Source organism: Equus asinus, chromosome 12, assembly GCF_041296235.1.
Source record: "Equus asinus isolate D_3611 breed Donkey chromosome 12, EquAss-T2T_v2, whole genome shotgun sequence".
NCBI lineage: Eukaryota > Metazoa > Chordata > Mammalia > Perissodactyla > Equidae > Equus > Equus asinus.
The window spans coordinates 45,109,200-45,131,408 of record NC_091801.1 but is presented as its reverse complement, the minus strand read 5'-3'; the positions used below and the strand labels follow the sequence as shown (position 1 = coordinate 45,131,408).

Sequence of the window (22,209 nt, the reverse complement as noted above, 5' to 3'; positions counted from 1 at the left end):
CATCATCTTAAGTGTCAAAAAAGACAGGAGTCCGAGCGTTCCAGCTGGCCTTCTCCTTCCACACCAGTGAAGTGAACACAGCAGCAGGGTGGAGAGGTAACATGACACACAAGAAGACCCACTAGCTCATTTTATACTAAACCCGTACACAAACTGGCACACAGATTAGAGATTTAAAGAAAAAGCAGCTCATACCCGCCCATCAAAAAATTAGTCAATAAATGAATATATTAAAATTACTAGAGTACTTGCTCAGATTTCCAACACATACCACCATTAAAAGTACCATTTTCACAGCATGAAAAGAGTGGAAACGACTAGAGGATTTGCAGTGTGTAAGCCTATGTATGCATTAGGTCCTTTACAGAGAGCAAATCAGGCCATCCTCGGTTTCACACGGAGGACAAGGAGGATGGTTCCACCTCCCCAGACCAATGAGCAGCTGTGCAGGGGGGTGGGGAGGCTGGCCTGAGAAGGGTCACTCCACTAGACCAAGGGAGCCGCGAGGGCGGGGCTGGCCGTCATCGCGAATTCTGAATTCTGTCCACCAGAGGGAAGGTGTGAGGGGCGCCTCTTCTTCCTTTCCCAGCACCCGACTGGGAGAGCAGGTGGGGCAGCTTGGGGCTGCTCACCCACAGACAGCTGGGCCCACAGCTCTGCAGCCCGTGCGCAAACATGGGCAGGTGGTGAGTGACAGGCGCTTATCATCACAATCGCCACACAAAGGGCCGGCATGGTTGCCAAATTTACCACTTCACCTGGGTACAAGAGGCCCATTTTAGACTTGTCCTAGGAGACAAAAGCTTGTAATTTATGGGTTTGCAATTACACCTGTGGAAATCTAGGCACCTACCCACTTAAAATGTCAAGGCCCAGATTTAAAATAGCAATTGTACAGATTTTGTTTAAAGAAAAGAAAGAAAAAAAAGAGAGAGAAGAAAAATGCGTGGGATGCGAGCCAAGGCTGGACACAAGCAGGGGTGTGGCAGCAATGTGCACGGCTGAGCTCCTTGTTATGGCAATGGGCATTCAAATTTCCCAGGACTGATCACACAACTGCTGCTGGAGGAGCTTAGCAACCGGCATACGAGATATACGCTTCACATTAATCTCAAGTTCTGTGTATGTGCTCTTAGCAGGCAAGGGGAATAATTAGGGGTTTTGTTTCTCTGAGTAGTGTGGGAGGCACGGCATAACTTAACAATCTCTTAGTGAAAAATGTTTGCCTCACTCCTGAGTTTGAGATCAATTTTGATCTTTAATAAAGGGCATGAATATGAACAAGCTCCAGGACCTTGTTTCCATTCTTCTTCTTTAACTGGTAAATGTGCAAGGCAGTGGGGACCCTAATCATCCCAACCAAGGGCCTCTTTTGTGGCCAGGTCCCCCTACAATGGTGTTCATCACTACTAACACTAATTGGGGGATCTGCTTGTCTTCAAAGTCCTGTTGTCCTGTGGCTGTTTCTCGGCCTGGCCTCTAAATGTGGTCACTCCACAGAATTCCACTCTCAGCCAGCTTCTCTTTCCACGCTATGTCCCCAGACAACTCTTACCTAATCCAATGGCTTCAACCGTGCCCTACACACAGATGGCTCCCAATTCTTTCCTCTCCACTGCCGACTGAGTCTTTGCAATGTTACTGCACAGACTAGAATTTTCCATGATACAGAACACCTTCACCTACAAGTTCTAGCAGTTGGTCAAACCCCAATGCCCCAAACCAAATGCATCTCCTTTCAATGGGGTTCTCTGATGTCCCTCAATATCTTATTAGCACCGACAGCCACCCCAGTGGCACAGATAAGCCCTGGAGTCTCCCTCAAGTCCCTTCCCAGCTATCACAATGGGATGGCATCCTGCTGAGTTGAGCTCTTGAACAGCTCTCGATCCAGCCCTTTCTTTGCCACTGCCTTGGGCCTCAGTCATTTCTCACGGAGAACCCTGTGACACCCTCAGTCTGCACCCCACCTCCAATCCCTCTTCCCCTCTAGACACTTCCACCCTCCACAGTTTCTCGGTGCGATGTTGTCTACCCACTGAAAAATCTTCTTTGGGTCTCCAACTACAAACACACGCAGTCCTTCCTAGGCAGACATGCTCTATCCTGTCCACCTCTGACTGGCTTTCCTCAAGCTTGCTCCCAAAACAGGTCGCCATCTTCCGAGACACTGGGCCACTGGCACAGCTTCACATCACTGTACGTGCTTGTCTCTCAACCTCCCTGTACTCTGCCTGGTCTCTGTCTCTCGAACTCATTCCTTTATTCTCCATGCATTTGCCCAGGGTTTCCTATGCCTCAGGCACTGTGCTAGAGTCAGTGGGGATAAAAACACAATGAAAACTTATTCTTGTCAGCAAGAAGTGCAATGTTGAGGAGACAGATTTAACACTACAAATTACATTACAGTGGGGTTAGAACTCATAGAAATGTGCACAAAGTGCGACTGGTCCCCTGAGGAGCGAGTTACCTAGTCTGCCCCGCAGGTCAGGCATATTTCATGGAGGGCATGAATTTAAGTTTGGTCTTGGCATAAGATTCACTAGGAGAGAGAGGGCAGGGAAGGGCATTCAGACCAGGCAAAGGAAGCCCCATGGGCGCAGGCAACAGAAGTCTGGAAGGGTGATTAGTCGAGGTAACTAAGAGTAGTTTGCACAACCCTAGTATAGAGCACACATGGGTGGGTTTGATGACTGGTCCAGATGATAACAGTCCTAAACACACGAGCAAGATTTCATATTTCAGCCAGTAGGTTTTGTAGAGGGATCCTTCTTCCTTCTTGATGTTTCTTTCTACACAGAGGGAGCTTTCCTGGTATAACTCTCCTGCTTCTCTTCACCCCTCACTCACTCTGCCTTGACTGACGAATCCGAGATAAGGAGGCTGGCACTTCCTGTCTTTTCCCTCGGTGCTAGGCCAACAGCACAATGTGGGGAGGCCTGCTTCTGGGGGCTGGAGAGCAAGCATGTCTAATTCTGGGGTTCACTATTCAGAAGCCCCTTTTTGCCACGCATCTAAAGCTGCTATTAAAAAATGTGGATTCTCAGTAATAAAGATGCTATTCTGATCTCCACATGCTTCCTCTCCCTGCCTCTCTCTTAATTATTCTGAACTTGGGTGGGGAAAAATGTTGTGCTACTGGGCACTCTCAAGCCCCCAACAATAGGGAATGATTCTCAGCAGGAGAAAGAGATTCAGATCTGACTTCTGGAAGATCACTTTGGCAGCAGTATAGAGAATGGATCTTAAGGGCAGACTGGAGAGAAAATGGGCGTCTAGACAGCTGCAGAGGCAGTGGGAATGGAAAGGGGGGATGGAGTTGGGCTATGTGGTTGAATGAATCGAATCCAATGACCTGCTGATTTGAAGAGTGACAGAGGGGAGGAAGCACCCTCCTAGGTTTTAGCTGGGGCACCTGAGGGATGGGAGAGCTGTTCACTGTGATCCTTTAAAATCCTGCTCACATGTCACCTCTAGGGAGCCTTCACCCCAGCTCGCCTGGTCTCTCTCAAGTGCTCCTTTAGCTCTATGCACACACATCTTTTGTACGATTGCTCACATATTAACATAAGTAGTCTGCATTTGAAATTCCCATGTGGACTTAGAGATCCTCAGAGGGGGACACCCTTGGAGGGGGAGCAGGAACTCTTTAGCCAGACTATTTGGGTTTGAACCCTGGCTCTGCAACTTACTGTGTGTATGAACTTGGGCAAGTTAGTGAACCTCTCTGTGCCTTTATTTTTTTATCCATAAAAAAGGTATAATAAAGTACCTCCCTTCAAAGTGTAAAGATGAAATATGTGATTCATGAGACGTGTTTAGAACAGTGTCTGGCACATGGTAAGCATTAATAAATTTTATCACTGTCTATCCGTGTGGGTCCAGCATCAGGCACAGCTCTGATGAGCACTCGGCAAATGTTTTGTGAATGAATGAACGACTTAAAGAGACCATGCTAAGTGAAGGAGAGCTTGATGGGAGCCCAAGAAATGGTTCATAACCTTAATAAAGTTAACCACACAGACACTGAGGCAAATGAAAAATCCCCAACGTTAGGCGGCATGTGCTAAGTACCAAATCAATAAAACAGAGAGAAAGTCTCTAAAACTTAAAGAGAGACTGGAGGGGAGAAAGTCTCTAAAACTTAAAGAGAGACTGGAGGGGTCCTTGCAAGTTTGGGTGACCAGAGAGGGCTTCTTGGACGCAGCCTTAGGAAGACCTTTCTGGCCGCGGATGCCCGGGGGAAGCTGTACACAGTGTGCTGGGAGGCCTGCGGGGGGCTGTCGTGAGAAGGGCATCTGCCCTGGTCCCCGGAGTCCCACCTGCCTCCAGCTCTCTGTGGTCCATGGCTCCTGGTACCAGGTGAGGGCAGCACCCACCTCTGCCCAGCACAGTAGTCACGCTACAATTCACAGACCTACGGCACACAAGCCAGAGAGAAATCTGAGAAGCACAGGTGAAAATCTCCAGGCGCATCTGATACACCCCCTTAACCAATCCTTACATCTTATCTCACTGGGACTGAAAAAATACATTCCAGCATTAAGTCTGGAGTTTAAGTACAAAGGAGATCATTAGTTCCTTCTATTGTTCAAGATGAAACAGGACAGAAGAGGCTCAAGGTGCCCTGGCATGGTTAGGAATTCTAACAAGTAACCCTAAAAATAGACACTGTGAAAGGCAATAAGAAACACTTAAAAAATACAAAGTTTAGTCTTGCCAAAAGAAAAAAAATATTAGACCTGAATCTGATTAAGCCTTTAGATCCAGCTACCAATTTACAGAAAATACAGAAGACAGAGAGAGCTGCTAAATCCCAACACAGGGTGAGATCAGCAAAACACAGACTGTGGGGACATCTATGTGACAGAAGAGCTGGTTTCTCCAACAGATAAATCACAAAGGAGAGAGCACGGGGGATGAGGGAAAACCAGAGAATAAAAGAGACTTAAAAGGCAAGCCAACAAGAGCAATAGTGCACGTTGAGTCAAAGAAACGGCTAAAAAGTCTAAAACTTAAGAAAGTATTAGTAAGTTCAACATTGATTAGATACTTGATGGTCTTAAGGAATTATTGTTCAATCTTTTTCAGATGTGATAATGGTACAGTGGTTGCATTAAATAAAAAAGCATTCTTATCTTCTTTTACAGATACATCCTGAAATATTAAAGGTGGCTGCTTCAAAATAATTCAAGGTGGAGACAGTGAGTAGGGAATATAGAGAAAGAAGACTGGTTGTGAGTTGACACTGGATAATGAGTACATGAGGGGTCATCTATTCCATTTACCTCCAAATATGTCCAAAATTTTCTGTAATTATAAAGAAAGCTCAAGTTAATTTTGTGGACTCAAGCTTAAATGTAAAAGAAAACTTTTCTCCAAAGGAATAATACAATTAAATCAAGAAGGGCCTTCACAGAATGTTCAAGCTGGGTAAGATCTTACTTCATTTCAAAGATGAGGGAAAAGTCCCAGGACCATGGAGCTGGAGGCTCCGGGCTCTTCCCTTCAGAGAGGACACTCGTCCTACACACGCTTGCTCTGTAGAGTCAGGGCAGAAACTGCATGTTCTGATTACTTTCAAAAACATCTTATTTGGCCTATAAACTATGGTCCGTCATTTTGTACATAATTCCATGTACAATAATTTGTATGTTACAGGGCACTGTAATTGTCCTTGTCCCTTCACGGCAGGCTTGAAATTTTTGGCACATGTGGACCAATTCCCATAAGTGAAATAAATGCACGCATGGTGCACCTGCTGAGGTCATTTGACCAGAATGTGCCAAGGTGACCCACTTTGTAAGCCGTGTGGTCCTATGTGTTTATTCTTGAACTTCGGACAGGTGGCCAAGCTCTGGCTATTACAAATAGAACATCCTGTCTATGAATTCTAACGAATCTTTGGGCACAAGAGAGTTTTTTTTTTTTTTCTTAAGAGACACCATGGGAGTTTAGCTAAAATTTTCGGGTAATAAAGTAATGACTTACCACACAAAGAAGCCAAAGCACGACATAGAGTATTTGGGTCTTAGAGAAGAGATCTTGTCCAAATTTTATGCAAACAATAGCTTCCAGGAAACCAATGACCCTAGTTAGACAGAACAAGAGGTTAAATACTAATTCATCTTTTCAGAGCATAAATTACCAGAAATACGCATTATTCCACCAAAAAGTTCAACTGGTCATAAGATTTCTGCCCCAAACACTGGCAGCAGGTCCCACACCAAATGACATTGTTCTAGCCTACTGCATTTCTTCAGAAATAATATATATACTTTTTAGATTTAACAGAAAGTTAATTTTATTATTACTCCTCTTTTCTTTTTTTTGAGACTCTATTCTTTTAGGTAGTTTTAGGTTCACAGTAAAATTGAGGGGAAGGTACAGGGTTCCCATATACCCCTCTGTCACCCATGCACAGCCTCCCCGGTTATCAACACCCCCACCAGAGTGATACATTTGTTACAACTGATGAACCTACATTGACACATCATTGTCCAAGTCCATAGTTTACATTAGGCTTCCCTCTTGGTGATGTACATTCTGTGGGTTTGGACAAATGCATAATGACACGTAGCCACCATTACAGAATCATACAGAGTAGTTTCACTGCCCTAAAAATCCTCTGTGCTCTGCCCATTCATCCTTCTACCCATCCCCAGAAATAATAAAATATTTCTTACTTCTTCCTTCCTCCCAGACCAAAAATCTCAACTCATACATTTTAATTGCTGGAGGCACCTGGTATCACCTAACTGAGAGCCTGTTACCACCGGGGTGGACAGTCACCACCTCTGTTGGAACCCTCTCAGGGACAGGGAACCTATGACCTTTGGAGGCAGCTTATTCTGGAGTTCAATCTCTTTAGCTATTGGGAAGTTTGTCCCTTTCTCAGGCTGGTGGCTGCCTCCTTCTACCCACGGGTCCTAACTGCGCCCTCTGCAGTCCTACAGGGTGACTTGAAGCCCTCCAAGTGAGTCCCGAAGGCAGCAATCAATTCCCTCCCGGCCATCTAAGAATTTCCAGATTTAATATTCCCCGTCTTTGCTGACTATATAAACCCTTTATTCTTTCTTGATCTGTAAGCAATTTTACTAAATACAAAATGTTAAAAAAAAACCTGTTTTTTACTCTTTAATTAAAACATCAAAGAAAAAAAAGCGACTCCTGTATTCTAAATCTTCATTTATGAATATAATAATCAGACCTTTACTAAGGTTCAGAGCTTGAAAGTAAGAGTGGATGAGGTGAAGGTGACATGGCTGGTCATGTGACCCCAAAGACTGCCTAAGAAAACCAATTTCAGACAACTCCACTTCAGGTGTTCCTTGCTTGAGATGGAATCTGGACAATCAGGGATTGGTGTAGTTGCACAGGTATTCTCTAAAAAGGGGAGAAGGGGTTCAGAAGGCCCTGGGTCCTCCTACCCACTGGCAGACACAAAGGTCACTGCCATCATCAAATGTATGGATGGCTCTAAACAACTGAAGGCATGGAATCAGAACCACTTCAGCAAAGTAGAAAATCTCCTTAATGGATCTTAGAGAGTTTGGAGCTGTCTTTCCCCCTAGCCCCAACCAAACAAGGTGTAGGGGTGGTTGGCTTGAATCTTTAAAGACCACCCCCACCCCAAGACACAGTATGGTAGGTGCGAGAAAGCATCATTTTAGTTGAGATACGCAGGACGCTTTTAAGTGTAGGGCTGAGTGTCACTGTCATCCTGAAGTCTAGACTGTGGGCCGATGCTAGACGGCAGCTAACTTTGGTCATTTCCAGGCTGCACAGTGAGGGGAAGGGTGCCTGGATGTGCACAGAAAAAAGATATTTAACCTTTGTCTGGGACTTCTTGAGGAACTACAACGGAAAGTGTTAAGCCCAGGAAACAAGTATGCCGACTTTCCCTTATGCCAGACAGAACACTTGGTGTTTATTACAAGACATTTCTGTATATTCAACTCAGTTGAGTCACCTTTCAAAAGCATGGTGACCAGCAGACGAGAACTGTCTTTTTCAAACTTTTGTGATCTGAGACCCTTGGCAAGAAACACACACACACATACACACACACACACACACAACTCAAACAAAAGTTTCACAAAACAATTTGTGCCTTTACTTTGACATTTTTCTATCCTGTTTCATTTTAAGAAAATGCTGGTCAGATCCACTCAATTGACTTCATAATTGCCTGAAGTTTGTTCTAAAGACAAGAGCTTTCCAGTCAGCAACTTTAGGGTATGATTCTTTCCCACGTGCTGATGAACTTAGCTAAGCCGTTGTCCATGCATGTGGCCTTCTCAAAAAAAGGGGATCTTTGAGTAAAGATTAGGGGAAGGGGGAAGTTCGGGAAAGGGGGAGAGTTGAGTCACAGAGTAACATGAGTCTGGAGGGCCACCCTAGGGCTTGGCTTTTAGTCTGAGGGAGATGGAAGCCCCTGGAGGGTTTGGAGCAAAGGGTTTCACATTTAACATGATCATCTGGTGGCTGAAGGCTGAACCAAGAATGATGTATGGAGGCAAGAGCAGAAGCAGGGAGGTTTCTAATGCAGGGAGAGGACCAGGGGAGTAGCTGTGGAGATGTGAGAAGTGGTGGGAACTGGGAGACAGTAAATCCAACAATCATGTGGACCCTTTACCACCAGCCATTGCCTCCACCATGATCCCCGGCCCCCTAAGCTGAGGGAGTCCTAATAATAACATCCTTCTGCAAGGTTAACATTACTTTTCAACAAGACTCAAATGGCTGCCAGTTTAGTACTGAGGACAAGGCTTGGGCACAGTGGGAGCCCATTTTATTAAGCCTGTCAGCTGAGACGGCACAACCTCCTCACCACCGGGCGGGCCTCCCTCTGCAACAGCTCCCTGAACTCAGAGCAAATTTAAATCTCTCTGATCTTCACCAGGCTGGGTTAGGTGGCCAAAGTGTGGTTTGACGAAATTCAGCTGGGGCTCCTACTCCCTTTGATGCCTGTGGCCATCCTCATCTTGAAGTAGCAAAGTTAGAAGGCAAATAAACATTTCAGCTCCCTGAAGTGATTCTGCCTGGGACGAGGCCTGCTCTTTCCAGACGGGGGTAGAAATAAAGATGATGTTAATGTAGAGGCCAGGGTAAGGAGTTCCTCAGTGAATGGAACAAGAATGTAAGCAGGGTTGTTATAGAAACGTGGGGATGTAAGCTTTGGGCTCAGTGTGTGTAAGCTGGGGGTACAAGCCCACCCTGAGAAGCAGAGGAAGTTTTCAGTTTGCCAACAACACCTGCTCGTGGATTCCAAGGATGCCACAGGCTGCCTGCATCCCACAGATACTGCCCCATAGCTGCAAAAGAATGTACTACTGCATAAGAATGCACTACTACAAAAGAACGCGCCACTGAACACTACTGCACTACTGCACATGAGCACACTACTGCACAAGAATGCACTACTACATAAGAATGCACTACTACACAAGAATGTGCCACTGAACACAAATACACTACTGCACAAGAATGCACCACTGAGCACCACTGAACACGAATGCACTACTGCACAAGAATGCACTACTGAACACAAACGTGCTACTGCACAAGAATGCTCAGGGGTGGTGAGCCACTCTTCAGCCAGTCAAGAGCTGATCCTCCAACAGTGGAAACCAGACCTGTATAATGTGACACAACTATTAGACAGTCACATGGGTATAGCCAGGAAGTGTTCTGGAGGTTCAGGAGTGAGGTTTCAGTTCTGATTAGCGTGAGCAAAGGCACCTTTTTGGAGGAAGTGATAGCTGAGCTGGGCCTTACCAGATAGAAAAAAACATCAACTATACTCCATGGAACTCTCTGACTTCCCAAGAACCCCAGGGACAGGGTGGGGAGGTGAGAAGAGGGACAAAGGGGTCCTGGGTGGCACACTCAGAACAGTTCTGCTCACTTGTTTTGCTGTATATTAGGGTTTGGGGTAAGATGTCACTTGAGGAAAGGGATTCAGCTGCTAAAAAAAGTTTCCTAACTCCTGCCAGAGGTTTTGAGCAAGGGAGCAAGGAGTGGCAGAGAGTAAAGGATGAACAATGCTGAGGAGGACAGGATGAAGGGTAGGATTCTGGAAAAGGGAAACAGGCTTGTGAAGCTACCCTAGTAATGTGAGCACTGAGGGCCTGAAACAGAAACGTGTGAGGACCAGGAGGGAAGGTGAGGATGGACGAGAGAGGCTGTGGTCAGAGGTCAATAGGAAGATGGTGGTGACCTGGTAGTGCTGGGAATGGTCAAAGAGTCAGATGAGACCTTCCAAAGCTGTCAGTTACCCTCAGCACACTCCCTCCTTCTGGAAGGACCTTTGCTTCACAGCTGTGTCCATCCTTAAAAAAAAAAGCCTGGAAGAACAATGCTACAATGATAAGAAGTTGTGGAGGGGAGAGGGGAATAGAACAGGAAGCCAGCACAAGAAATTGAGGAGAAACAGAAAAGTAGGAGGAAGACCAGGACAGCTGTTGTAGAAGGAAGAGAACAGTTTGAACACAGCAGATACCATGGAAAAGATAGGAGAGATACGGATGGAGTAAAGACCTACTGATTTGGAACTGACCGTGGAGAGAACAATTTAGCAGAGCAGTAGAGGTGGGAGCTTATTGTAATGGGAGCACTAGCAGGGTTGGGATAACCTGCATCAAGGAAACTAGTGGAACGAGGGGTGGTGCTGACAAGCCAGGCGGGATCCAGTCCTGGGCACAGTCGACTCTTACCCAACCCCTGAAGGATCAATCCAAGAACTTTCGGGAAGAGGGAAAGTAACTGCTCATTCCCTTTACAGTCAAAGCTTAAATGCCCTCCTTCCACAGCCAGGTGATCAAATATCTTTTCTTTATAAACCAGGCTAATTCTCTCTTGTTGAGGCACAGAGCTCAATTATCATGAGGGTGGAGTGGGGAGAAAGACGAAGATAAAGACGATACAAAACACACTCCTGGGGAATTCTTCCCCTTGATCTGTCCCTAATGCTCCCACAGAGCTGAAGTAACGTAATGTGACTTTCTAAATAGAGAAGCGAACTTTTTTTACACTACTGCTTTCTCCCCGGTGGGGTTCCCATTCCCTAGCTAGATGGAGTCCTCTCTCTCTCTGCTGGGCGCAGTACGTTTAAGTTTAAAAGGCCTAAAAGCTCAGATCTGTGGTACAACTGTGGCCGAGACCATTGTCAGTCCGTGTTCAGTTACATCAGCGAGTAATTAATACAAACGTTTTGAGGGTACAACATTTACAGAAGAGAACAGTGCCCTCTTCAGGAGAAAGAGATGTGGAATAGTGGGAAAGAAGGCTCAGGTGGTCCTGTTTGACCTTTCCCCTCCATCGTCCCACTTTGCCAAAGGCTAAAGTCAAATGTCACTATATGGGGCACCTACTCTGTTCCCTCACATCTCTACACTTGGCTAAAGCCAGAAATCATTCCGAAATTAGTGAAAAAAAAGCTATAAAGCAGCTACCAGTTGGTAGTGGAAAATTAGACATTTAAGCGTTTGCTGTTTTGATAGGAGATGGAAAACAAGCCAAAATGAGGGCAAGAAGGAGGCAGTGGGAGAGATGAGGCAGAAGAAGGGAGGTGGCGGCCTTGGAGGGGCCAACACTGAGAGGGAAGAGACGAGAGGCTCCGGCCTCCTGCTTCCCCTCCACCGCCGACAGGAGGTGGCTCTGGCCAGCACTCATGCACCCAGGCAGTCCGCATGTGTGACTTCTGAAGAGGGGTCTATTACTTTTCAGCATGGCCCACTAGTTCTTAAGAGTCATTAATCTTGACAGGACCATCCCAGGAGTTCTCAATTTTCAATAAAGTCTCTCCTCTGCATTTTTACTTTACCACTTTTCAATAAGGTGTCACTTTCTGTAGCAGTGTTTTCTACCACTCTCTGGCCTCGTTTATCTTGGCCATTTCTCCCACCATGGAGATTACAGTTTTTGGCTGCCTGATTAGAAAGAAACTTTGCTGTACCACTTCCTCTTTCCAGTCCGCATCTCCTTTTCCTCAGAGGTAAATAGATACAGTTCTGTGGAAAACACATCCACCCACAGTAGAATGGGACCTTGCCAAGGACTTTTGAATGTGAAGAGAAAAATGCACGTGGAGAGAAAATGTAAGCGGCAGAGGAGAGCTCAGGTGCAGCAAGATCGATTGCCTCCTGCCTGGACAGCCTTATCCCCTCCTTCCTATGACTCAGCAATTCAGCCTTCACCCAGCCGTTGCTCAGTGTATTAGAAATCTGCTAGATGTGCACATTCTCTTTGCTGCCAGATCATTAAATAATGGAAATCTAACCCATCTTATCACCCCTTAAACTGAAATCACTTTGGGTAGGAAAATCAACTTATGTCACAGAAGGTATGAGAAATACTGATAACAGCCCTTTGTATTCTAAGGGGGGAAGCTGCCTAAATCTAACCTGAGTAACTCCTCAGAATGTGGAATGAGAGCTGGACACACACACCACACAAAGAAAAATGTTTGGAAGCAATGACATTGTAATGTTAATAGCAATTATCTCTGAATGGTTGACTTCTTTGGATGATCTTTAGTTTCTTCTTTTCTGAATTGTTTATTGATATGCATGTATTCCTTTTTTTTTTTGAGGAAGATTAGCCCTGAGCTAACATTTGTGCCAATCTTCCTCCACTTTATATGTGGGTTGCTGCCACAGCATGGCTGACAAGTGGTGTAGGTCTGTGCCTGGGATCCAAACCCACAAACGCGGGCTACTGAAGCAGAGGGTGCCAAACTTAACCACTATGTCACAGGGCTGGTCCCTGTATTCCTTTTTAATTGGAAAAAAGTTATTCTGTTAAAAAATCCGTTGGAAGCAGTAATTTCTTCCCTACAATGGGTTTTTGTCAAATTTTCTTTATGCTGACCCACTCAGTTTAGAACCTAATTTTAGAACCTAACTTGAATCTAAGCTATCTCAGAGACTGAACTTTATGGACAGATTGGCTGGACATCTCTGGAACTTCAGTTGCTAAATAGGATGGTAAATTGTTGATGTTTAAGCAGAAGAACCACTTACCTGAGATACTGAAGATGATCTCACATTTAACACTGGGGATTAAACTAGATAACCTATGGTCTCTTTCAAATCATTTACATAACAGTAAATTCAGATACAGCATGTTATCTGTAACAAGGTAATAAATCGTGACCATGTGTTTATTATTCCAAAGAGAACAATAAAATTATACCTTGGTATACAACAAGCAGCTGTTTTGATGTGAAAGTCACATGAAGCATGGGCAAGCCTTTCACAAGATGTCCCAAATTTGTCATTGAATTCAGAGGGAATTCGAACAATCCATTTTCTATCTAATTTATTCCATAACAGAAGGTGTCTGAGTTCTATGCAGGAAATATCTTTTGATTTATAATTTTTTTAAAAAGTAGTTTGTATACCCTCTTTCCACAGTTTGCCACTTACTATTCTAAACTTAAATCAGAAAAGAAAATGTTAAAAATGAAAGACATATAAAAAAACAGCAGGCCTTCAAAGAAAAATTACTGAAAGGCATTTAGAAGAGAATCAAGAAATAATCAAAGAAATTTAGAGGCTTCCACAATGATTGATTACTCACCCAAACACCCAGCATTGTGTTCCCACACGTTTGCACTGTGTGTCAGTGAGGTAAGCATAGTATTGTCTGAAAGAACAAAAGTGGAATTCATTGAGAGCTTCTGGAAGACCAACAAGTCAATACAGAATTAAATCACTGTTACCGAGTGAATATAAAAAGTGTCCCGCCTTGTTCCACATATTCGAGCTGACCTGTCTAGCTCTCCTCAAGGGAACAGGAAGCCAGTGCCTGTTGAAACATTCGTAACAGAGGTTAAGAGTTCGGGCTGCACTGGAGGGAGGGGAGCACGGTTTAAAGAAGGAGATTATTGGCAAAAGTGGTTTTGATTCAGGGCCAGACTCCCAAAGCCTTGAGCCAAAGCAACCCCAGGTGGATGCTTCAGTTGCTCTGCATGGAAGTGATTTCTGAGGGTCACCTATACTGTCATTAACTGTCTCCTCTGGCACTCTCCAGGACAAAGGTTGCTGATTGTAACCAGGCAAGAAATAGACACATTTTTGGCTCTGAGAAATTGGAATGGGTCCCCGGCTGCCCCTCACTGTCACTGAATGCCAGTGGCTTTGAATGCTACTGACAAGATCAGAAAAAAGAGGCAATGACATGGAGTTGAAAGGCTGAGAGCAGTATCATCCAATAGAAATACGAGCCACAAATGCAATTTTAAACTTTCCAGTAGCACGTTAAAAAAGTAAAAAGGAACAGATGATATTCATTTTAATAATATGTTATTCAACCCAGTATATCGAAAACATTATAAAGAAGTATTTTATGTTGTCTTTGTACTAAGTCTTTTAAATCTGCTATGTATTTTACATGTATAGCACATGTCAATGTAGGCTAGCCACATTTTCAGGGCTCAATGGCCACATGTGGTGAGTGGCTGCCAGAAGGCAGTGTACGCTCAGACTCTCATAACTACCACTGAAACTCAACACATTCATTCAGAAGTAGCACGTGAACCAGGAGCTCATCATCTTTTTGGGGGGTTCACAGACTCTGAGGATATGATGAAAGCTATGATAAAGGCATGTAAAAAGGCACACCTGGGGCCGGCCTCATGGCCAAGTGGTTAAGTTTGTGCGCTCTGCTTTGGCAGCCCAGGGTCTCACTGGTTTGAATCCTGGGTGTGGACATGGCACTGCTTGTCAAGCCATGCTGAGGCGGCATCCCACATGCCACAGCTAGAAGGACCCACAACTAAAAATACACAACTGTGTACCGGGGGGCTTTGGGAGAAAAAGGAAAAAAATAAAATCTTAAAAAAAAAAAAGAATCATGTAGAAATCCATAGGGTTTGGCAAGAATTTTAAGGAGCTCTCAAAAAGTCAAAACACTGGATTGTGAGTCTCCAGTTTCTGTTTTGAAATGTTTAACAATATTGAAGTTTCATGATAAATCAGATGTGACTTACTATTGTTTTATAAGAAATTTCTTTCCTCACTTACTCACTTTGTTGATTACTCCTAATTTTATGGAGAAACTGCTGCTAATCTTTCTTGAAAATAATTGTGAGCCTCAAATTAAATCAAATTATATATAGGAGAGGGAGGCTCCAATCCACCAAGGAGAAACAGCATTTATGAGATAACCACTTCAATAGATACTGGTCTATAAAGTGGCAAAGGGCTATCCACTTACCAACTGATACTTTCGTTTGGTTTCTAATAAAAACAAGAGACGGAATTTTGGGCCTTAACTCCACAGGATTCAGCTATATCTTATTTGGTTTGTTCAGTTCAGGATCTGGGGAGATATATTTTTTCTTTTCTTTTTTTAATAATGAATGAGGACAAAGAAAAAAAAGGTGCTGGCTGGAATGGGAGGTCTGTTTGACCAAGGAGAACACCCATTCTTAGCAAGTGAGGCCCGCTGCTTGTGTGGTTCACAAGCACATTAAAAATGATGAATTAAGTTATCCTATAGCTTCTGAAAAACTAACCCTTTTACTTGCTTAGTTTACATTTGTATCAACTGTGCAGAGACTTTTGGTGTTGCACTGATCAAGGCCAGTTCTCAGCATTAGCTACTAACCCAAACGCCATTTCTAAACAGGAACAAGGAAACAAATGAAAATGCTTTGCTGTGAGGTTCACTAGACTGTGAGAGACAGTCTCTGAGTAATGCCCCACCTCTAGGGCCCTCCGTGAGTCCAGGGGAATAATGGCATGAATGTCCAAGCTTACCTCAGCTGTCTTGGAAGACTACAGGAAGGACTTTTTAAAAGGAAATTAACTTACTTGGCTTTAAAAGAGCTAATAAAATCTCATTCTAAGAATAACATCATTTATGACTTCAGATCTACCACAAAAACTTTTGTATTTTTTGATAATCTCATTTTAAAAAAACTCAGTATCACTGCTACTCATTTTTTTTTAATGGGATATTATAGGGAAAAAAAAAGAACAGCCCTGAAGACTGTAAAGGTGTTTGAAAATAATGGTATGGTGCTATTTACATGTCACTGAGGTCTGAGAGCAAAACATTTTCTTCATATTCTGGATATATAATTCTTTAGAATGATATTTTCATAGAAAACCTACTACTTTATGTCACTTCCCTTATGCTAAACAGGAAACTACAAAGCAGGTTAACATGCTCAAATAACAGTCAGACTTGTACAGAATTACCTCACTGTGGGAGCCGTGATGCCGCCAATAAAGAGAATTCGACACCAGCTTAATGGATGACTGGCTTGGAACACAAAGATATGCTTCAAGAAGAAGGTATTCAACTCAGTCAGCTGAAAAGGAAGGAGGCATTAATCAACCTGATGCTTCATGCTTAGTCACAATCAGACACTCCTTAAATGGACATGCTACAGCTAAAATAATTGGTGTGTTCAAAGCATTTGCAGAAAATATATGGGGTCTTCCAAGGGCTGTTATTTAAACTAGGCAACAGCTGGTACAATATGGGCACCAACCAATTGGGAGTTTAGGGGGAGGTGCTGGGGTGGTGGGAGGGGTACACGGGGGCATCAGCTATTTGTCATGTTTGCATGATTGACACTTGGGTCATGCATGTGATCTGCTCAGACAGTGGGGAGAAATAAGTTTTGAGAAGAGCAGAAATCATGAAAACAAATATGTGCCATGGAATAACTATGCACCCTTACAGAAATTAGGCCAAGTCTAAAAGAAGTATGACTGTAGGAAAGTAAGCTCTACAGTAACCAAAAGAAGCTTGAGATATGTCACTGAGAGATGACTGTGGACTCATCTAGCACATGCCCAGGACCAAGCAGATCCCTAACCAAAGGCAGCTCTTAAAAGTGTGAGCGAAGTGTTAGTTAAGTTCCACCTATGGGCAGAGGTACTTTTCCCCGAGGTTAGCATCATCATATGACAAGTCCTTCGAGGCACTGAAGAGACCATGGCTGGGATGTGCTTGATGCCCAGAGCCTGGCTCTGGCATTTCCTCTCCAGGCTGAGCAAGGGGCAGAGACTAGAAGAGGTCCCTGTGCTTTGAGAACACATCAATATGGACTGGCGGGTTCATTTCAATGACATAAAATGTGTTATTTCCCCAAACTGCTGACTTTAAGGATACAAAATAAAAAATGGCCCACTAATTAGCACCACATTTGGAAAGCTGATCACAGCACAATGCTCACACCCATGGGAAAGGTGCGCTCTGTGGAATGCTGCCATTCTAGGAGCACACTGCTCTCTCTCCTAGACACATCCAAATTCCTCCTCAGTTCCTATAATGGAAGAAAATCTGTACCTTCCCTGACATTGCCCTGATAAAGTAAAAATCCCAATCCATTTACACCCACATTTTTATACTTACTGACTTCCCCAAACCATGGTAACTAACTATTCACATACATTCCTATATCCATGAACTCTATTTACTGAGACGGGCATTATCATTCTCCATATGAGGACAAGGAGTATCTGTCTTAAAAGTGACACACGCTGATATTTTCCTTCAGTTGGGTGTATTTTGTGCCTATGTGTTTAAAATATAATTTCCGATGATTTTGAAAGACCTTTCAGGCAAAATCCAGTCTCCCAAAATTGTGAAACAATTAACCTGGGGACAGGAGGGTTAATAAAAAAGGCTGTCTCTAGAAAACAGACGTTTGGTAATCCTTTTCCAAAACCCCTGGCTGTCTGAATTTCCTCAATCATGTCATGGTCTGCTCAGAGTGAGGGCGTCTCTCCAGTGCCAACATCACTTGGAGACCCAGGTCCCCCAAGGGCACCGGGGCCCACAGGCAGCAGAGGGCCTCTTTACTTAGCTCTCTATAAATTACCCGAATTGGTCACAGCTAAGACGCAATTTTAAAACTCAAATATTGAATTTGCACTGTAAGAAGAAGCCTTGTACTTGTTCGTTTGGTCCTGAAAATGACCATTCCAAAGAGCAATCCAATGCTTAACTCACTGGGTGATGGATGCTACCACGAGCTTCTTTCAGGGAATTTTAATCTGATTCTAATTTGTAATTCAAAGATCCATATTTTAAAATGTCTTCATGATGAAGCAAGACCTTAGGCATAATAACATCCCTTTGTTTAATTATTCTATATGTCAGCTGCAGAATATATGTTCTAAAGCATCTAGCTGGTAAGCAATGTCAACTAGCATTAACTCTACATTCCTGGATGGTTTTTGTTTTTCCTAGTTCTGGGCGTCTGAAAAAATACCTGCCAGATGATCATGAAAAGGTATATTCCAGCCACTCTCTGAAATGAAGATTTGGGGTCAAACCATCGCACGTAGGTCCAGCTAGCAGGGGTGAACTGGAGCACGGCTCTTTTGATTTTCCCGGTGGTGGTGTGGATGTCCCTGGAAGAAGAGAACAGCTCCAGGGAAAATCCAAAGAGACAAGGAAGTGGAAGGAAAAAACCCAAAAAACAAGAAAAAACCTGTGCATTGACTATTTTACAACCAATGCTCAAAACAAAAAGATCCGTTTCTATTTGAACTGTCCCTCCAACAACGGTCTCTCTGTTCACAGGTAAAGTGTGGAGAGCAGCACACTGGACAGGGAATTTCAGCAATGACAGGCACAGTGCAGAGGTCAGGTCACTGCAGAACTGGTGACAAAAGAAGCTGGGAGGATTCAACATTCAAGACAACCACCTGGACGCAGGCCAGGATGCAGGAGAACGCAAGCAGGATATGATTCCCACCCCCCACTCATCTCCCACAGCGGGGCACGTTAGTAAAACAGAGAACATGCTCCATATTCTTGAGGTCACCCGCATCATTTCTTCACCCTATTTCTTCCTCAGATAAGTGAACAGCATGGGATGACCAACAGTGATTTTTAACCTTTCTTGGTTTGAATCCTAGAAATCACTCAATTAAAGATTTCATACTCCCATGGTAGAAACAAACAGTCCCGCGTACTACAAATGAGAATATTCAGGCTCAGCGAGAGCAAGCGGCTGACGCAGGCTCACCTCGTAAGCCTCTGAGCTGGGTGTATATTCTAGTCCTGTCATGCTGGTACAGAAGAGCCGAAATCCAAGGTGAATGTGATTTATTAACTGGTAAAGATTCCTTAATTCAGCAAAGATTTACATCAAGGACCTTTATACTAAGTGCTGAAGGCACAAGAAGGAACAAGTCAGGCCTTTTATTCTTGTTGGGGAGGGGCGGGGAGAGTGGAAGGAAATCAGGTTTTTTCCTTCGTTCACTCACCTATCCGTCAACAAGTGTGTACTGAGAAAATCTCACAGCAAGAAGATTCAAGGAACGAGGGCAAAAAAAATAGAGACTATCCAAAAATAAACAAGAATGATGAAAGACCTGTATTAAAAAAAGTCACAAACTTCCCAAAAGGAGGTAGAGGAAGATGGGAATAAAAAGAGTGATACAGCATGATCAAGAAATGGAATAGTTAATATGGTAAAGAAGTTAATTCAACTTAATCTATATTCATTTATACATTTAATGTAACTTAAGAAAACATCAATGGGATTTTTGTTTATTAGTAGGACTTGTGTTTTGGTAACTTGACAAACTGATTCTCAAGTTGAATTCAAAGCATAAATGTATAAAAATAGGGAAACATTATGACAGTGTTTAAGGAGTCAGCCTGATGTAAATTCAGACTCAACTGCTTGTTAGCTGTTGTCTTTAGGCAAGTTACGAAACCTAAGTCTTGGTGTCGTCATCCCTAAAATGAAGAGAATAACCCCTAGGACTGATGTCAGGCTCAAATGAGATGCTGCATATAAAGCCTGCTTAGAACAATCCTAGCACAGCTACAGTCTTTGTTACATGGTACACTACCTGAAATATATTTAAAAGTATCTTTTCAAGTCAGTGGCCAAAAGATCACAAAAACAGGAATGGGAAGATTGGTTAATCAATTGCAAAAACATTGTGAAATCTCCTCCTTGCACCATAGACTAAATAAATTTGAGATAGATTAAATAAGTTACTTATAATAAAAAGACTGAAACATTAAAGAACTAGAAGAAAATACAGGTTAACATTTACCTAAACAAAAAGATTAAAAGCTTTAGAAGTTTAAATGAAAAAACTACCACAAACAAAAGTCAAAGAGGGATGACAAAATGGAAAATAAAGTCACATTTACGACAAAGCTTTAATATTCTTAATCTATAAAAAGCACTAATAAGGAAATAAGGAAAATAAGGAAATAAGGAAAAATCCAATAGAAATAGTCTAGAAACTCAATATCACACAATTTCCTGTGTGATAAAATTGAAAAGGTTTAAAAGTAAAATTCAAAGAAACAGTGAAATGGACACATATATACATTAGAGTATATAGGTGAGTATATAAATTGGTGTACTCTATTTTTAAGAATTTATTTACAGAAAAAAATCAGAGATACACACAAAGATATATGCTCAAGAATGTTCATTCTAGCTTTCTCTATAAAATCAAAAACTTTGAAACAGCTTAACGACCATAAAAGGGAACTGGTTAAATATTTTATGATTTATCCATATGTTGGGATATGAAAAAGCTCTCTAAAATCATGTTTTAGAAGAATATTTAATGATGTGGGAAATGCTCATATTTTGTTAAATAAATAAATGAAGTTTTAAAAACAACTACCACTTTTATTATCGCTACTGCTGTTCCTTGCCCCCTTATCAACAGCATGCTTGCTGTGACAACCAAATTGAGGAGCAAGTTCAGTGAAGTAGGATAAAGAATGATGGAGGTGTGCACGGTCCTCCATGGAGGCACAGTGCAACTTAAACTAGAGAGTCAGAGACAACTACCTGAAGAGGTGACAAGTGAGCCGAGTCAGGAAAGAAAAGGAGCCATCAGCCTGGTCCATGGGGACACAGGTGAAATTCAGGGAGACGATTCTGTGAGCAGGCTCAGAACCTTGGGTACCCTGGAGGGCATGGAAAAAGGTACCTCACCTGAGAAGCCTGTGGATGTTTACTTTGTCCTAAGGACCATGAGAAGCCATCACAGGGGAATGACAAGATGAATCTGATGGTCTCAAAAGGATCAGTCATGCACTGGTGTGAGAAGGCTTAGAGGGGTTAACCTGGGGACAGAGGACTAACTAATCCAGAGAAAGGAGTCTGGATGCAGGCTGAGGCACAAGGATACCAAGGAGAAGGGGAAAGACTTGAGAAAACAGTAAATGATTTAGCACTTTTTGGATGAATGCCTGATATTATGAATTTCAATTACTAACATCTAATTTATTCCTTATCATCAAAGACTGTACTAAAGTCATATGCTACTAAAGCAGTTAAATATACATTGTGAAAAACTGTGCCTGACGACCAGAAAGACGACTCACTTGAAGCTTGCCCAGTGGTAAGTCCGCATCTCTAAAAATCGGCAAACGACCATGCCCAACCAGATGCCGCCACCATTGCACAAGAGGATGTCCAGAATGACTTGATCCCACCAGCACTCGGCAAAATTGGGCAGAAGATGCATGAAGAAAAGCTGAGAAACACAAGAGACGATGGTTGTAAAAAAAATTGGGGTACATGCAGAAAGATAAATTTCCTTTTAATAATACATTCTTTCAGGGAAAGTTGTTAACATTTCAGGTTGTCCTAACGTATTAAAAATACAAAACAAAACAAGGTCTGCAATCTGGTTCTCATTTTTTATATTGTGGATAGTTTCCAGATACTACTATTCCAAACAGCTCTTCATTTTTGGATGTAGGGCTTTAAAGAAATGATGGCCCCTTTTGAAAAATACTACCAATGAATTACCTTGGCTACTGATAACATGACCAGGATCCAGGAGGGGAAAAGGAGAAAAGTTTTCATACCTGCCAACACAGCACTGGCATAATCCTCAAAATTAGCTGCTTGAGAATTCAAGCTGTGCATTTTAGAAATATTTCATAGATATTTAGGTAAAATAGTAAGTAAAGTGCAAAATAGCTTAACAGGAAATCTCACACTAACTGAGTCACAATAATGATAATCTTATTAACTGCCTTCGATGTGCAAGGCAGTGAATGAAGTCAAGGTTCTGGATCTCAAGAGCAGGAGTCAGATGTTTATCCAGAACCACAAAATAAGGTAAGCTGTGGCAAGTGAAACAATGGACATAAATGGAGTACGGTGGTGACAAAAGAGATTCATTCTGACAGATGGCAATTAGAGCAGGCTTCTGGAAGGAAGACATATTGGAGTGGGGTCAT

At 43.0% G+C, this 22,209-nt stretch overlaps 1 protein-coding gene across 2 annotated transcripts in view; it reads right to left on the bottom strand.

The window, feature by feature from the left end:
* PTDSS1 (phosphatidylserine synthase 1) overlaps nucleotides 1–22,209 on the bottom strand; it is a 66,176-nt gene that overhangs the window by 5,440 nt on the left and 38,527 nt on the right. For both annotated transcript variants that reach the window (XR_001399108.3, XM_014847756.3), the window contains exons 6-10: nucleotides 21,343–21,494; nucleotides 18,239–18,380; nucleotides 16,212–16,324; nucleotides 13,585–13,650; nucleotides 5,992–6,091 (exon numbers count right to left, since the gene is read on the bottom strand). Coding sequence is in view for 1 of the 2 variants with exons in the window: in XM_014847756.3 (XP_014703242.1) it covers nucleotides 5,992–6,091; nucleotides 13,585–13,650; nucleotides 16,212–16,324; nucleotides 18,239–18,380; nucleotides 21,343–21,494 (573 nt within the window). In the remaining variant the exon portion in view is untranslated. The remainder of the gene's footprint in view (nucleotides 1–5,991; nucleotides 6,092–13,584; nucleotides 13,651–16,211; nucleotides 16,325–18,238; nucleotides 18,381–21,342; nucleotides 21,495–22,209) is intronic.